Source organism: Canis aureus, chromosome 6 (assembly GCF_053574225.1).
Source record: "Canis aureus isolate CA01 chromosome 6, VMU_Caureus_v.1.0, whole genome shotgun sequence".
NCBI classification, from domain to species: Eukaryota; Metazoa; Chordata; class Mammalia; order Carnivora; family Canidae; genus Canis; species Canis aureus.
This window is the reverse complement of record NC_135616.1, coordinates 65,938,699-65,957,354: the sequence shown is the minus strand read 5'-3', so window position 1 is coordinate 65,957,354 and position 18,656 is coordinate 65,938,699. Positions and strand designations below refer to the sequence as shown.

Sequence of the window (18,656 nt, the reverse complement as noted above, 5' to 3'; positions counted from 1 at the left end):
CAGATCTCTCTTACACTCCATGTTCAAAGTGTCATCATGTTTTCTTAGCTCTACCTTCACAGTGTATCCAGAACCCTGGTATTTCTCAATATCTGCACACCTGCCACTCTGGCCAAGGCAGCCATAATCTGGATATCATCTGTAGGATCTCCCCGCTCCCACCCTCAGCCCTCATCTGCCTGCTGCCAACAGGGTGACCAGAGACATTCTGTGAAGACTTGGGTCATTGACTCCTTGGCTCCACCAGTGTCGTCCAGATCACATCAAGGAAAAGTCAGGTTGTTAGAGGGCCTCTAAAGCCCTGAATGGTCTAGTTCTCCACCTCCATGCAGCCTGTTACCCACTCTGACCTTGTCTTACCTGTTTTCTGTCCATTCAATCCACTTCAAAGCCATGTTAGCCCCTTTCTGTTCTTGGGAATCTCCTCTAGGATGTTCCTGCCCCACAGCTTTGCCCTAGCTGTTGCCTCTCCTGGAATGCTCTCCCTCAGATACCTGCATGGCTCACTCCCTCACACTTTGCAAGTCATTTTTCATGCCAGGACTTCCCTTGGCACTCTCTCCCCAAATCCCAGACCTCCTTCCCATACTTACTGTTTCTCTTGCATGCTTTAGTGCTTTAGTTTCCCCTTAGCACTTACAAGTATCTAGCATATTTTATACTGCATTTTAAAAACCTTTTTTATGGTCTGTCTTCTCCACAGGAATGTAAGTTAGATGAAGGCAAAGATTTTGGGTTTTATGGTTGTTATTGTATCCCCATATTCTAAAATAATGCCAACCACACAGCAGGTACTCAACTAATTATATTTTTGAGGCAGAATGAGTATATAGAGATGGGTAGGTGAATAGATGAAGGCCTTGGTAATATGTTTTAATACATTCTCAGGAGTGTGAGGGATACTTACAATGGGCACTTGGAACACTTACTCTCCTAGGTACTATACTTGGCATTCTCCATATTTAATTTAATCCTCACAATGCTTTGAGACAGGTATGCTGTTTATTCTTATTTTATAAATGAGGAAACCGAGACTCAGATATTAACTTGCCCCAGATCATACCCTGATATAGACAAGATTCAAATCCAGTTTGGTGTGGCTTCAGAGCTTTTAATTATTATGTTCTAACAGTCTGGAGTACACTGATTTCAAGGTTAAAAGGCAAAAAGCAAAACAGGAAACATATTCCAGATCCTTCATTATCCCCTTTGTGTTAATTGCTAGTCCTTCCCCTGTACAAATAAATGTAATCTCCATATCAAGAAGAACAAAAAAAAATTAAAAAGGTTATGCATTCCCCAAGATCCTCAAAGAACCTGTGTCTTTGACTTCTCATGACTGAAATGTCATGAAGATGTGGAATGCACTGACTTTGGAACCCAGAGATCCAAGTTATGCTCTGGGCAGCCACCACATGCTGTCAGCATTGGACCAGCGAGCCATCTGACCTGCTGTGCCTTGGTTTCCTTGCATGTCAAAGGCGAAGCTTGGAGATTTGTTAGGTGTCCCCTACTGGATATTCTGGTCTGTGAGACCCATGACCTTTCTTTCATTGCTGTGGGTGTAGGCTGGAGGAGTAGGGGTGGGATACAGCACTCCATATAAGGCTATTTATTTACCTTAACTGCCTTAGAGAAGGATGACTTCTCATTGGAGGAGCCCTTGCAAAGCCCCTGATCCTTGAGGAAGTGTGACATGGTGTGATACAGTGCCTGGGTTAAGCATCACCCACCCTTTTGGACTCCCATCCATCCTGCTTATTAGAGTCAACACTGGATGGCATTTAGAGAATTGGGTGCTGTTCTGGCCTTTATTTACTAGCAACCTAAGGCTCCTTAAATCCTTTCTGGAACAAGTCAAGGGATAAGACGTAAATAACTATAATACAGCTGAACTGTGTGACCTTCAGTGAGGTGTTTACCTTCTCTGGGCTATGTTTGCTCCTCTGAAAAATGGGAGAAAAGCTTCCCCAGACTCAAATGAACAACTGAAAAGCTATTTTACCCTCCATCCCCTATCCTATGTTCTAATGAGACTGAAACTAGATCACAGCCATCACACAATTGCCTAGCTGACTTCCCCCAATTTCTCTTCATTTCAGAATATTTAGGGTTGAAGAGATTTGTCTTGATGTCTAACCTTGATTTGTCTTGATGTCTCCCCTTCCTGAAGCAAACATCTTACAGGAAGACTGGAAAAGTTCCCCTGGGAGCAGTGAAGCATTTTGGAAATGTGGGCTCCAAAGAGTAATAGGAATATGACCATGTGGCCATTTGTGTGCTTGGCAAGATCTGTCTGCATATGCTTCTATGAGCCAGTGTGAGCATGTGTGTATTTGTGCCAATGTGTGTGTGATGAAGCGTACAAGTGTGTACAAGAGTGTGGGTAAACAGATCTTTGAGTCACACAGGCCAGCCCATCCTGGCCGGCTTTGTCTTCTTTTTGGTTGTCATGACAGCAGCGAAGGCCTCTGCATCAGTAAACAAAGCTCCCTGTGCGTACTGAATCGGGAGAGGTTTGCAGCTAGAGGCTATAAAAGAGGAGCCAGAGTCCTCCAACAGAGCGTTTCTTGTCACAGCACACCTACCAGAACATCTTCCTCACTAGATAACTGTAGAGGTAACTGTCTAGGTGCCCTGTGACTCTAAGGTGACATAACATGGGCAGGTATTCCAGGTGGGAGCAAGGCTTCTTCATTGAATCTCCCAAGAGTTAGGCCCTATGACTTAGTCACCTCATGATGAATTCCAGCAATATGAATGACCAGACACCCTCACATCATCACCCCATGGACCAAAACCAGTGACTTTAACATATTAATATACAGACTAGCACTTGGTGAATCATCTGTGGCAGTGGCCCCTTTATAGGTCTATAAGTTCATGAAACAGAAACCCATTTCAATATTTACCTAAATATGACTTGAAAGACAACTCCGCTTTCTCCCCATACACCTCCCACCAGCACACATGACAAATATTTTGGGTGTTCTCTCTTGTCTGAGATTATCTGTATAATCCTTCCACTTCATCTAATTGTGAATAATTTATAATTGGCTGTATAGGAATAGTTGGTTTTTACAAATTATGCCTCTCATGTAAACTGCTAGAAAACACAGACAGTCACAAATGTAAATTCACTAGTTAGTCTGAAAGAAGAAAATTATACTTAACCAAGCAGAGCAAGGAGAGCAGCTTTCTTCTTCATTTCCATAACTGAAACTTAGAAACCCAGACCTTGCATACCTAAGTGACAACTAGAATAGAGGCTCATCCATGCTTAGCCTCAACTCACTTTCCTTTCATCTATGTGAGAACTCTGTCATGGGAGGGAACTGTAAGTTAGCCTTCCTGGACAAAAAATAAAAAAACTTAAAAAAAGGTGTAGAAGGGGATGGGGGGAGGGGGTACAGATAAAACTGTGGATAGCAGAAATGGGTAAGAAGTATCTCCAGTGAAACACAATTTGGATTTTTACCATTATACAGTCTCTCTTACAGGAACCTAGTCAGGACTTCCAGAGTAACCAGATTTATTCCTGTCCTGGGCTATGAGCAGAGGATTTTTTTGTGTCCTTCTAATGATTGACAGAGAAATGGAGACAGAGAGGTTACTTAGCACAGTTTCTTAGCACAGAAGCTACCTGGATACCTAGCTCTGAGAATAGACCTGGTAGTATTTTTGCTACTTCACATGGGATTTATTTTTGTTTGCCTGTTTAGATTTCCAGAGTCTGGATGCATCCCATCTTGAGTTCTGTTACATCTGGGTGTTTCTACACTGGATGGAGCAAAAGATGTTTGGCCATAACTGAAGCAAAAGGAGCCGAGGGATCATGAACATTTTTTACTATAAACCATATTTCCTCCTTTTAGACTTTCCTGTTTCTTGATCCAAGGGAATTGGATAAAGGGCAGTATTTGGAAGGCCAGTCTTTGAGGTACCTTTCAATAGGAAGTTTGGCAGTAGTCATTTGGATGACCCAGTAAGGTAGCAGCTATATGCTTTATCTTTGCAAAAACATCATCATCTGGACCCTCTGTGAAAAGGAAAGAGTACTCAGGTCTTCAGGGAAGAGAGGGGATCAATGATGAGACATGCTTCCCTTTCCTCGGGGCCAGCCATATATATGCTGAGAATGGTAGACTTATTAGATCTAAGGTTAAAATAGACACTTATTTTTGGTAGGCACTAGAATTGAATCCTGCCTGTCCTTGTTCTCTCTAGAATGTAATATGTATATAAATAAATGATGGCTATGCCATGGACACAAAACCAAGGAGTACATTGCTAGCTTGACTAATGCCATGAATTTTATACTGGGTCTCTATTAATCCAACATAGAGCAATGCATTTTTGTGCTGTTCTCTCAGTTGCAAAGATAGTCCTTTTAGGGAAAAAAAAAACCCACAAAACTCTGTTTTTAGATCCTTATTTTCCTTGACCTTGAGCTGAAACTAAATCCCTTTTGAATTTAAATGTTGACATCTAGATAGCATGGAAGACAGCTGAAGCATTGGAGAAATGGCACTTAACCTGGCTTCAGGAGATATTAGCTTGAATTCTGTCTCTGCTTTCTGCTGCTGAGGTGATCTTGGGCAAGAGATTTTTCTGAATCTCCCAGGGTTTTTACAAATATAAATGAAATCATTTACATAAAAGCTATTCATAAATTAAAAATGTCACAAATGTGTTATGTGAATATCAGCTGTTCTTCATATGTTATTTCCATAATCTGTGGAATCTATTATAATACCAAGCCTTGGATCCAACTTAATTGGGCCTTGTTGGAATGTGATTCGATGTAGGCTCTGCTTGGCTTCATGGAGCCTGCAGACTAGTCAGAGAAATAAGCCCTGAGCACAGTTATGATGTCAAGGGAGGAGTGATAGGAATGAAAGACAATAGTGCCAGACTTTGAACCCTAAGCTCCCAATGGAAAAACAAAACCGAAAAGTCTTCTTGATAGACATAATACAGAGCCCCCTCCCTACATAGCCCTTCCTCCACTGACACAGGAGCTACTCAGGAAGTATCCCCAGTGGTGCATATTCTTTGTAGTACTTCTTTTAGCCAAAAGGCTTCTTTAAAAGAGCAGGCCAGGGATGCCTGAGTCGCTCAGTGGTTGAGCATCTATCTGGCTTCAGCTTAGGTCATGATCCTGGGGTCCTGGTTCGAGTCCTGCATCGGGCTCCTTTCAGGGAGTCTGCTTCCCCCTCTGCCTATGTCTCTGCCTCCCTCCCTCTCTGTATCTCTCATGAATTAATAAATAAAATATATTTTTTAAAAAAGAACAAGCCAGTTTTGTTAGGCTCTGGGCCCTTGAGCCCTGCTAAGAGGCCACTCAGAAGGGTGAGAGTACACGGGGGCCTGTAGTGGCAGTAGAGGAAAGCAGGGATGCCAGCCAATGAGACCCAGACCCAGAAGTTGAAAGAGGAAGGGAAAGCTGAACTTCCAAATATGCAGGGAGGCTAGACTGGGGTTTGTTGGCCTCTCCCACCAGAAATCAAGCTATGTGGTCATTCTAGGGGCCTTGTAGAAGTGGCACACCACATATTTCATAGACTAATTCTACAGAGATTTTAGTGGAGCCAAACGAAGAGAAAGTGGTGGCAGTGTCCAGGAGTTAGCTGGCAACTGCTGCCCCCCGGCCGGTTCACCTGCTCCCTTTGGGTCAGTGCAGAGTTGGAGTATTCCTTCATTTAAGCCTTTGGGAACCAGGAGACAGTTGTCAATATGTTCTCCAAGTCAGCCCGGATATTTTTAATTAAAAAAAAAAACTATTGGACATACTACCATATGCCAGGTATAATCTAGTCTGAGAGGATAGAGTTGAATAAGACATGGAATATTTTCACAAAAGGCTCACATAGAGGGAGAAACAGTTACACGTACAGCTCACCACAGTAAAGCGTGGCTGTGAGATGAGCTGTAAAGACACAGAGAGAAGAAAGGATGGAGGCTGGAGACTGGGGAAGGAGAAGGGAGAGGAGGGAAAGCTAAACAGAAGTGACATTGCAGCCTGGCTTTGGAGAAAGATTTGGACAGATTCGAGCAATTAAGAAGGGATTCCAGGCAGAGAAACCATGGACCAAACCTTGAGAGCTGTGCTGCATTCTCCAGAGAAAGGAGAAGGGTTCAGCTGCTGGAATCAGCCACGGTGGCTGCAGGCAGGTGGGTGGGTGTGAATGATGGGAGGCGAAGTTTGGAGGAAAGGTTAGTATCAGGCTGTGAAAGACTGTGAAGGTCATGTTAGGTGTTTGTACTTCATTTAGCAAAAGATGGAGGAGGTTGTGGCGAGAGAAAATGGAATGTAGAAGATCTAAGAGTCATGGTTCCTCTTAGTGGCTCTGTGTCCTTGGACACTTGCTCTCTCAAAGGGCCCCTTAACTCCCCTTAGATTCAGTGTTCTGAACTAGAAAATGGTGATGTTAGTGATGATGCTCACCCTAGACACTAAAGGATTATTTTGTCCTTCTACTCATAGCCAGCTTAAATTCTCCTTTTTTCAAGGTCTTCCTCAAAATATTACCTCCCTGTTAAGCCTTCCTGGATCCCTAGAGTGTAGTTGAAAAATCCAGTCACATTCATATGAAACAGTAAAGCAAGCAGCATATAAATATGCCATCGGGCAAGGCAGACATGCGGAGCATGAAAAGCTTGAGCTTTTAGAGCAGACAGGCCTGGGGTCCCATCCTGGCTCTGTTTCTTACTTGATTTTGAACAAGTTGTTTAACATTTAAATTGAGAATGAAAATACCTGTTATGTCTTCTTCCAGAGTGATTGTAAAAACTATGAGCAAAATGTGGGAAGGTGCTTGGAAACTAGAAAGTGCTCCTCAAATGGTACTTACTGTGGTTACTATTTTAGGTTTGGAAGTGATCAGATCTAGTATGTGTTTTAGAAACGTGTGTGAAATGAATAAAATGAAGGGAAGAGAGACAGGTGGTTGAGAGACCATGGGAACGCTATTGCAATAGTCCAGGTAGAAAAGGATGAGGTCCTGGACAAGGCAGTGAGGAGAGAGGGAGGGTAGATCCATGTGCTGTTTTGAGGATAGAACCCACAAAACATGGCACTAAGTGGACAGGAGGGATAGAAAGAAGACAACCAAAGGTAAAAACGTTGATAGATGGTAATGCCATGAACCAAGCCAGCCCTTGTGCCTTTCTAATTGTTGCAAGCCAGAGAAGAAGGCAAGGAAAGGAGGTGCCCCAGGGCATGCATTCTGTTATTCTGACTCTCACTGGCCCTGGCACTTTTCATTTTGACTGTCTCCCTCTCTGTTCCCCCACAACACTGTTAGTAGAGCCTGCTGAACCTGAAGACAAGCCCAGAATTTCTTCTTTTAATGTGCCTTATTCTCATGCCCTCAGCCTGACCATGACCATGGTAAGGTGCCTGTGCCAAGGAATCCATATATCTTGGCAGGAGAGGCTAAATGAGGAACCTCCTCTTCCCCTGCCATGGGGGGAAAGTCCCTCATGGGGACATGTCCCTTAACCCCTGGCTTGTTTCTTCCTCCCTGGATATGAGAGATATTTTATTTTGGAAGCAAATTATGCTCAGAGACTGAGTTCGTCTTTTCCAGCAATTTAATATACGTTTACTGCAGGAATTTTATTTATTTTTATTTTTAAAATTTTTTTATAAATTTATTTTTTATTGGTGTTCAATTTGCCAACATATAGAATAACACCCAGTGCTCATCCCATCAAGTGCTCCCCTCAGTGCCCGTCACCCAGTCACCCCTACCCCCCACCCACCTCCCCTTCCACCACCTCTAGTTCGTTTCCCAGAGTTAGGAGTCTCTTATGTTCTATCTCCCTTTCTGATATTTCCCACTCATTTTTTCTCCTTTCCCCTTTATTCCCTTTCACTATTTTTATATTCCCCAAATGAATGAGACCATATAATGTTTGTCCTTCTCCAATTGACTTATTTCACTCAGCATAATACCCTCTAGTTCCATCCACGCCGAAGCAAATGTTGGGTATTTGTCATTTCTAATGGCTGAGTAATATTCCATTGTATACACAGAGACCACATCTTCTTTATCCACTCATCTTTTGATGGACACCAAGGCTCCTTCCACAGTTTGGCTATTGTGGACATTACTGCAGGAATTTTATAAGCCAATAGTATACAGGATAATTTCTCTTAATAAGCCAATAAAGAAATACTCCAAATCAGTAACAGATTGATCACACTATTGTTCCGGGTAAAGGGAGGTGAATAAAATACAGATTTAGTTGAGGTGTACCTTTATACAAGTTGGTCCTGGGGAGAGACAGCTTAGCCAACTGAGAGCTGATATCCAGCTACCAGTGCAAAAGTAAAAGTCCTGTATTGTTAGAGTATGTTTCTAGGGAACAGGGGTGCTGGTGTTGATGGGCAAGATGTTCTCTATGGGGCTGCTGTATGACTTTCACCACTGCCTGTGTCACCTTTATGGATATTCATGGTCACCACTCTTATTCAATATGTTACTGGAGGTCCTAGCCACAGCAACTAGACAAGAAAAGAAATAAAGGTCATCCAAATTGCTAAGGCAGAAGTAAAATTTTCACTATTTGTGGATGATATGATACTATATATAGAAAACCCTAAAAACTTCATCAAAAAACTACTAGAACTGACAAATTATTATTATTTTTAAAGATTTTATTTATTTATTCATTCATGAGAGACCCAGAGAGAGTGAGAGGCAGAGACACAGGGAGAGGCAGACTTCATGCAGAGAGACCGACATGAGACTTGATCCTGGGTCTCCAGGATCATGCCCTGGGCGAAAGGTGGCGCTAAACCACCGAGGTGGCACTAAACCACCGAGCCACCCGGGCTGCCTTAGAACTGTCAAAGTAATTCAGTAAAGTCACAGGATACAAAATTAATATATGAAAATTGCATTTCTATAAACAAATAATGAAGTAGCAGAGAAATTAAGAAAACAATTCCATTTATGATTGCACCAGAAATAACAATATACCTAGGAATAGATTGAACCAACGAGGTGAAAGGCCTGTACTCTGAAAACTATAAAACACTGATGAAAGAAATTAAAGACAACAAATAGAAATGCAAAGATTCTCCTTGCTTGTTGATTGGGAGAACCAATACTGTTTAAAATGTCTATAAAGTAATCTACAGATTTAGTGAAATCCCTACAAAAATACAATTTTCACAAAACTAGAACAAACAATTCTAAAATTTGCATGGAAATGGAAAAGATCCCCAAATAGCCAAAGCAGTCTTAAGAATAAAATTGCAGGTATCACAATCCCAGATTTCAAGATATACTACAAACCTGTATAATCAAAATAGCGTGGTACTAGTACAAAAGATCAATGGAAAACAGTAGCCCAGAAATAAACCCACAATTATATAGTCAGTCTTTGGCAAAAGAGGCAAGAATATCCAATGGGAAAAACAGTCTCTTCAACAAATGGTGTTGGGAAAACTGGACAACTACATGCAAAGGAATAAAACTGGACCACTTTCTTACACCATACACAAAAATAAACTCAAAATGTATTAAAAGATCTAAATGTGAGAACTGAAACCATAAAAGTCCTAGGAAAGAGCACAGGCAATAATTTCTCTGACATCAGCCGTAACCAGCATCTTTCTAGATAAGTTTTCTGAGGCAAGGGAAACAATAGCAAAAATACTGGGATCACATCAAAACAAAAGCATCTGCATAGCAAAAGAAACAATAAAACTAAAACCCTAAGGAATGGGAAAAGATATTTGCAAACAACATATCTGATAAAGGGTTAGTATCCAAAATATATAAAGAACTTATACAACTCTACTCCTGAAAAAAGAAATAATCCAATTTAAAAATGGGCAGAAGATATGAACAGACAGTTCTTCAAAGAAGACATCCATATGGCCAACAGACACATGAAAGGATGCTCAATATCACTCATCAGGGAAAACACGATGAGATATCACCTCACACTTGTCAGAAAATGGCTGAAATCAAAAACACAAGAAATTAGTGTTGGGGAGGATCTGGAGGAAAAGGAACACTCATGCACTATTGGTGGGAATGCAGACTGTTACAGCCACTGTGGAATACAGTATGGAGGTTCCTCAAAACAATTTAAAAACTACCAGTCATTTCACTACTAGGTATTTACCCAAAGAATAGAAAAACACTAATTTGAACAGATATATTCACCCCTATGTTTATTGCAGTATTATTTACAATATTCAAATTATGGAAGCAGTACAAATATCCATTCATTAATGAGTAGATAAGGAAGAATATATACACACACACACACACACACACACACAGTGGAATATTATTCAGTCATAAAAAGAATGAAATCTTGCCCTTTGCAACAACATAAATGGATCAAGAGAGTAAAATGCCAAGGGAAATAAAGACAAATACTCATATTGGAATTTAAGAAACAAACAAAACAAATGAACAAAGAAAAAAAAGAGACCAAAAAACCCCCAAAATAGACTTTTCACTGTAGAGAAAAACAGATGGTGACCAGAGGGGAGTGGGGGAGGGATGGGTAAAGTAGATGAAGAGGAAGAAGAGTATGCTTATCTTGATGAGCACCCAGTAATGTATAGAACTGTTGAATCACTATATTGTACACCTGAAACTAATATAGTATTGTATATTGACTAACTGGAATTTAAAAAATAAATCGTAAAAGGAAAAAAAAGTGTCCCCTTTACAAAGGCTGGAGGTCATTGCCCCAAGGTCTTCAAGGAGCTGTCTTAGATAGCAGAGTGTAGCCTTGCTCAGACCGCGTACTCTTGGATGGTCCTCACAAACTCCATGTTCACAGTTTAATGTTCTCTTGCCACGCTGAGAACATATGCCTTTATGGTTAAGCCCCTGGTGTGGCCCCTCGGCAGCTGAGCCACCGAGTTCTGATGGGCAGGAACAGATGAAATGGTAACATACTGACATAACTTAATTCATTCTTCTATCAAAACAACTTTATTTCCAAGGGTGCATGAGTGGCTCATTTGGTTAAGCATCTGCCTTGGGCTCAGCTCATGATCCTGGGGTCCTGGGATCGAGTTCCGTGTTGGGCTCCCTACTCAGTGAGGGCTCTGCTTCTCTCTTTCCCTCTGCCTTTCCCCCTGCTTCTGCTCTCTCTGTTTCATTCATTCTTTCTCTCTCAAATAATAAATAAAATCTTTAAAAACAACAATTCTAAATACAACTTTTTTTTCCTCTTTGTCATATACAAGTGGATTAAAACAACTTCACTTAAGTCATAAGAAAGTGGATTTGAAGTCCTATTGAACAAATACACAACAAGGGAGTAGTCGACAGGATGCACAGTGGGTGCTGGGCTCCCTCAACTTCAGGCTGTGCCTCTTTAGTGGTGGGGAACACCTCGAAAAAGTGCAGCAGCATCCAGGACAGTGAGAGTGTGGCTGAGCCCTGGCCGGAGAAGTGCTACATTAGGAAGGGGCATTGTAGCCTCGAAGGGTGTTTGGTGATGAGAAGGGCATTGGTAGAGGTGGTTGCTGGAGAGCCGTATTAGCAAATGAGTATTTCTTTATCCCCAGCTGCTCAACCATTGAATTTTTTCATCTTCCTTTCTGCTATAGAGCTCTTGTGTCTCTTCTCTCTTCCATTTCCCAATAGGGCTTTAGACGTTTTTTTTAAAGATTTTATTCATAAGAGACACAAAGAGAGGCAGACACATAGGCAGAGGGAGAAGCAGGCTCCCTGTGGGGAGCCCGATGCAGGACTTGATCCCCAGACCCCTGAATCATGCCCTGAGCCAACAGGCAGATGCTTATCCACTGAGCCACCCAGGAGCCCTGGAGCTTTAGGCTTTAGATCATCTTGTGGCTCTGGTCCCTTGCACCTGTCACTGGACTGTGTCTTCTCCTGACCCTGACCTTGGCTTTCCCTCTGTCCCATTATCTCCCTTCCTATCTTCCCTACTGTCTTGCTGTTGAAGCCAGGGCCTCTTTCTGAGTCCTTCCCTTTTCTGTTTAACCTGCACCAGCCACCTGCACACAGCCCTTGGCCCCTCAAGGCACTGATGCCCTTGGTCCCCAGTAGCAGCCCTTATGGAGTGCCACAGGATCCAGGACGCTGGAGGAAGCATGGCGCTGTGGTTAGACTTCAGATCCCAGCAAGTTACTTCCCTTCTCTGATCCTTGGTGTTTCCGCATCGGTTAAATAGGCATTTTAATAGTGCTTATTACTTCGTAGGGTGACTGGAATGAATTAAATGAGTCCATGGGTATGAAACACTGCATACGGGGCTGACACATAATTGGTCCATATACATTAATCACTGTTGTTATTAAAAGCATAAAGGGAAGGTGTGCCCCCTGCCCAGAGGGCCAAGGGCTTGGGTTGTAGCTGGGGAAACAGAACATAGCATTTTGAACCATAGTTTGTCGCTTGATTAAGGAAGTACCTTTCGGAGTAGAGCACTCAGAGGATGTTAGTGCTGATGGGGACAGAACTAATCTGGGAAAGCTTCCTGCATGAGGCCCAAGGAGGAACATTTCTGTGCAAAAGGGGAGCAAGGTGTGGTGGAGCACCTGCTCAGACACCCTCTCGCTTCTCCTTGCTTCCCCCTCCCTCACGGTTGTGGAGCTGAACCCAAATCCACTCCTCGTGAATCTTCCCCTCCTTGTCCACAGGGAGTTTGCCAAAGAGAGAGAGAGAGTGGAGAACCGGAGAGCTTTCATGAAACTGCGGCGGCAGCAGCAGATTGAGCGGGAGCTGAACGGGTACCGCGCCTGGATAGACAAAGCAGGTGAGCCTGGCGGCACGCAGGCCCCCACCACTGCTTTCATTCATAGGGGCAGCGCTGGCCAGAGCACAGAGAGGCTCTGGTTGCCTCACCGGCCTTGTGGGCTCCCTGCTGGTCCCTCTTTCTTCCTCTGGGGTCTACCTGTCTCCCTTCTTCCACCAAACATCTTCATGAGGCCTGCATTTTAGTGAGGTGAACTGAGTGAAAGGTGACATAGCCCAATCCTGGAGCTGAGGTTGGGTGGGTGACATTTCACACTATTGCTAATAATAATAATAATAACAACAACAACAACAATAGCAATAACAACAGCAGCAGCAACAAAACTCCATTCATTCCACAAGTATTTATTGAGGGCTTTGCTTTGTGCCAGCACCTGGTCTATATTCTTGGGATACACCCCAGGGAGCCTTTCTTGCAGAGTTCATTCCCTCTCGTCAGGGAAGGCAGATAAATAAGTAACTTGTAAGAAGGTGATAAGTACAATGGAAAACAGATCAAGGTAGGGTTATGGGGTGTAGGGCAGGTTGTGATTTTAAACAGGGAGGTCAAAGAGACCCATTTGGTGAAAGACTTAAAGTTGCAGAGGTGGTGGGAATGTCCGAGGGGAGGCATCTTAACTCAAGGCTCCAGTGTGGAAGTAAGCCAGGAAGATTCCTAGAACAGAAGGAAGAACGAGTAAGGGGAGAGGAGCAGGAAGATAGGGTGGAGGCAGTAATGGGAGGAGGGGACAGACGTCATGGGCCACCGTAGGAGTTTGGAGCTTCCCTGAAAGTGAGACAAGAACCATTGGAGGAGGGTTTTGAGCTGAGGTGGGACATGGTCTGATGGAAGATTTTGAGGAAGCACTTGGTTGCTGCCTCCAGAGTAGCCTGTCGAGGGCAAGAGGGCAAGGGCAAGGTCAGAAGCAGTATGTGTGTGTGTGGGGGGGGGTCCACCAAGAGGCCACTGGGGTAAGCCGGGTTATAGCTGATGGTGAGAACTGCTCTCCCCTTTTCCCTGTGCTGTCACCAGTCCCTTGCTGAGGCTCAGCATCAGAACAGTGCTTGCCCCACCTTGAAGATAGGTCCAAACCTATCACAACTTTATTAATCCACAGAGCCACCAGATTCAAATTTGACTGTGGCTCAGCTGCTTATGAGGGGTATCGATCACTCCGTATCTGTCAGTAAAATGGATGCATTTGCCTTCCTTATTATTTTAAAGATTGCATTGCATTGCTGTTATATATCTGTATTTTCATCCTGAGCAAAGAGTAATTTATTTTAATAAAAAAAATACACATGACAGCATTTTTCCCCTCTATTCCTGGTAGAAAGCGTAGCACAAATGTGAGGTCTCTCAGGAAAAATTTGGAATATGACTTGATGCTTAGCTGCCTGAGCCTTATTCTTTTCTAGCAGCTTTGGAATGACACCATGGCACTCTGGTTCTAACCACCGACACACAAAAGCTCTCTCTCAGCTCTGGAGTCAACTTGTGATCATCTGTCAGGGGTGAGAGTATGTGTGTGATGAAAAGTGCCATTTCAAAGCCAGCTAAAAACCACCTCCCATTTAGGACTATCTGCATTTCTTTGCTGCCTCTGGAGGCATGCACCGTGCCCACTGACTGTACTTCCAATTTGCCCTTTCTTCTCCGAGGCTCTTGTGTGGGGGTGAATGTGAACCTCTCCTCCTCCTTTCCAGAATGGTAACTCAGCTTTACTGAGCAGATTTGCCTCCAGGTCTGGCAGGCAGCTTGAAGTTCCCCACTGTCCTTGGCTCCCTGGGTGGAGGAGCCATCTGACAGACCACCCCAGTGAGCAGGCTGGCAGCAGAACTGGGAAAGAACCTTCCCCGCCCTGTCCGTGACCCCGCTCATGGTCAGGCAGCACAGGATGCTGTTCTTTGTGGCTCTGCTTTTCAGATACACGCAGAATTCCAAGGCTCCGCTTTCTTCCAGTTGGCAAAGCCAGCTCTCTCCTTCTAAGAAAAAAGACGCACTGCAACGTCAAATTGTGCTTCCTGGCCCTTCCCTTTGCAAATGGGGTGTGAGTGAATCAGAGACATATGGGTTACATTTCCCTGGAAAGACACTCTCAAGTTCGAAAGAGAACTTGGCAAAAGGCAGTGGGGGCGGGGGAGGGGGCAGCCTTGGCATATCCAGAGCCCTCAAGCACTTCTCAGAGATGCTCAGCAGCATCACACACCCTCCATCTGCCTTGAGGGTCCTCAGATCTGCCCACCTCAGGCATCCAGGCACTGTACACAGCAGATGTGACTCCATGGCTGAGGTCTTTCATGTTACTGTGACATATTTTAATGAGTACCTAATTTTTAGGTGGTGCCCTCCAAACAACATGGGCTGTAAGTGACTTTAAAACCCTCTATGTCTGCATAAAGGAGCATCCCACCAATAACACTTAACCTGTTAACTTAGAGTTTTGCCAGAGGCTGTACTTAAAAAAAAGAAAGCTAAACATTTATGAGTTGGTATAATGGCCATCCGGCATGGTACCCTCGGAGCCGCAAAATGTTCCCCTCCCTGGGAAATACATTACATACTCTCAGTTTTATATGCAGGTGGAATTATGGTAATGACTCTACCCTCTTCTGCTTGTCCTTTTACTTGTTACAATTGCTTAAATTAAACCATCGTTTAATAAATAGGGCCCGCTGCAGGCTTTTCTCCGGCAGCTGGGATCTTAGGGAATGATTGCTCAAGGCCTCTGGAGTCCTCGCCTGCAGCTGAGGTGGGGGCAGGGATCCAAACTCATCCACATGACTCCCAAAGGGGACTCAGAATCCTGCCAGACATGGGACAGAAGGGCTAGTCTGTAAGTTTGGAGGGAGGCTAGTGAGGTTAATTTGAAACAAGTCTTACTAGAAACTAGTATCCCGCTGGTAATGGCGCCTCCCCAGAATGCAGGACTGTTCCTGGGGAGGTCAAGAGGAGAATCCAAGGAACTATTTGTTCTTTTCCAAACACCAAGAACCAGACACATCATTGTCCAAACACTGGCTGGTCCTTCAATTCTCCACTGAGTGTCCAACAATTCAGTTCAGTTCTGACACTAAACACCACTGGAAGTTAGTGCAGATCCCACAGGTTAGGCACTCAACCCCACGAGCCTGCCCTCACTTCACACAGCATCCATGAGTGGAGTCCCCAGGTGACCTGCATTTTGGCCTGCTGGGCTGCAAATTTAGAGGCTTCCAGGTTTGATAATTCTTCTAATGACTTCCAGAACTCAGGAAAACTATACTTATTGTCGCCAGTTTATTAAAAAGGACTCAACTCAGGAACAAATAGAAGAGATACCTAGGGGTGGAGGAGTGGAGGAGGGGCACAGAGCCTCCATGCTCCCTTGATGTGTTCACTAATCTGAAACTTTCTGATCCCCATCACCTCGGGTTTTTGTTTTTGCTTTTGAAGTTTCCATTACGTAGACCTGCTTGATTAAATCACTGGCTATTGGCGATTGAACATTCTCAAGCCCCTCTCCCATTCTGGGAGTTAGGAGGAGGAATGCGGCCTAATCCTGTGGTTGGTTTTTCTGGTGACCAGTCCAGATCCTCCAGGCCTCCCCCACAATGAGTCATCCTGTTAGCACACAGAGGACAGTAAATTCCAAGGGTTTTGGAGCTCTGTGCCAGAAGGTAGACAAAAAACAAATATTTATGTTTTGTTCTATCAAGGGACAAATTCACTCTGCCTCTTTCACTCAAGCAAGGCAGATTGTGGTATGGGGATAGGAGGCAAGCCCACAGGTCCTGCCCCTCTGGGCCACTAGCATCTTCCTCTGCTCCCCTCCAAGAAGTAGACAGGCTGGAGCCCAAAAATGTGATCTTATCTCCTGAACGAGGTGGTAGGTGTTGTGCCGTGATATGCCTTGTATGTGCCGCAAACAAGAAAAACAGAGAAGCTCCTATTGCTAGAAAAAGTTTACAGAACCTGGGTGGAAGAAAAAACAGAAATGGAAATCTTTCATTCCTATCAATTTAGGAGATTTTAGTTTAAAAAGATCAGTTCTTCCTCTCAACAAGTGTTATTAGACACAGAGCTGAATTTTACCAATCAACCACCAAGAGCCCCCTCCCTACAGAACTTCCTTTCTGTTCTGATTTGCACTCAGATGCTACCTCTGTGACTCTTGATGTCTTTCTGATGCTTGTGCCTGTGTGGAGCTATGAACTCTGCTCTTTCTCTCTCTCTTTCTCTCTTTCTTTCTTGCCCTAGAGCCACAGCCATCCCTGGGGGATTTTTCATTTTGCAAAATAATTTGACATTTACAGATAATTTACTAAACCATTTATTTCCATATAGAGGAAGTCATGCTTGCTGAAGAAAATAAAAATGCTGGGACGTCAGCCTTAGAAGGTAAGAAAGTGCTCCAGTGCTTTACTGCCTTTGCACCTTCTTATGCTGTTGGCAATCTCTTGATCAAAAAAGGAGAAAGAACTAAAAGAGGAGTGCTTTGGGATTTGAAAGGAAAGCCTCTCTGTCATAAAATCTCTCATGCTTTAAAATGAAGGGAATTGAGTCATGGATTTAAATGCTTTTTAAAGTGATGGGAATGAAATCCAAGAGCTGCTTTGTTCTAAGGCGTGGGATTGATACTGTACAAAGAAAAGACCATCACACACCAGTGGCATGTATAGGGATCTTCTTTGAAAATTTGTAGGGTTCATCTTAGGACCATTTGCATTAGCAGGAAGTGGCATTGTTTAGGAAGAGCCAGAACAAATAGATATGGAGTGCCTGCTTACCTACTGCATGTAGATAAGGTCTAGGAGGATTCTGCAGCCTGTGTGTTTCTGAGGTGTTGCTGAGCACAGGAGTCATGCTTCTATAGACCTTTGGTGGCTTCTAGAACCATGGCTCAGGTGCTTTAAGGCAGCTGCCTGGGTCACAGGAGCCTGGCACACAGTTCTCAACTTTGGCCAGAGTGATCTGATTGTTCTTGTGTTCCGTCACTGACCTCCCCCTTCCCTGGTATAGTGCTTCGAAGGGCAACCATCAAAAGGAGCCGGACAGAGGCCATGACTCGAGACTCCAGTGATGAACACTGTGTCGATATCTCCTCTGTGGGTGAGTGGAACCAGTCAGATCTTCTTTTGCTAGTCTGATCTCCCATAAAAAGAAAGATCCTGTCTCTTGAGAAGTGCCACAAAGAGGAGTAGAATCAAAAGAATCCAGAATTTAGGGATGTAATTAAGGGAAGGACTTGGAAATCTAATCTAGATGACAGTAAGTTGCAGGGAAAAATGGACCATAGGGTTTAGGGCTAAGAATCGAATCAAACCCATACTCTTCAAGTGTGGCAAATGTATGCCATTTGCATACACATACACACACACACACACACACACACACACACATGTTCTCTCTCTCTGTCCTGGATGTGATCATGAGAACCCACTTTGGGATATTGTTCAGAGGATCCTGAGGACCTTTGGCTTCTAGTGACCACCATTTGAGGACCTGCAATCATTTGCTTAACCACAGTGGCATTCACCTACTTCCACATGGTATTTAAACAAATCCTGCTGACAACTCTTAAATGATTACTCTTCAATGCCAGGTTCTCTTAGACATGCTGGCTGATGGCAGATTTTTACTTCCTCCTTCACGTCATCCTAAAAAGCAGAAGAGGTATACAGAACTCATTGCTGCTTTAGCCTGCCCATGGTAGAAATAATGACAAATGCAGCAAAACAATTTCAGTGCCTGAAGCATATTTAAAAGGAAAGGCCAGAGAGAAGCCCAATCTGTTAAAAACATTAACGCTACACTATTAAGATTCAGGAAGCTGGGTATATGTCTGGTGTTGTGCCCAGGGAATCTTTCCATTTCCTAGAACTGAGAATGTCTGGTGAGGAATAGCAGGGATGTCTGGTATGGAAACT

The 18,656-nt window shown here is 43.7% G+C and overlaps 1 protein-coding gene across 11 annotated transcripts in view; it reads left to right on the top strand.

The window, feature by feature from the left end:
- Positions 1 to 18,656, top strand: part of CACNA1E (calcium voltage-gated channel subunit alpha1 E) — a 381,746-nt gene that overhangs the window by 276,923 nt on the left and 86,167 nt on the right. For all 11 annotated transcript variants that reach the window (XM_077902060.1, XM_077902055.1, XM_077902065.1 and 8 more), the window contains exons 9-11: positions 12,653 to 12,768; positions 17,074 to 17,127; positions 17,749 to 17,838. In XM_077902060.1, coding sequence (XP_077758186.1) covers positions 12,653 to 12,768; positions 17,074 to 17,127; positions 17,749 to 17,838 — 260 coding nt within the window. The remainder of the gene's footprint in view (positions 1 to 12,652; positions 12,769 to 17,073; positions 17,128 to 17,748; positions 17,839 to 18,656) is intronic.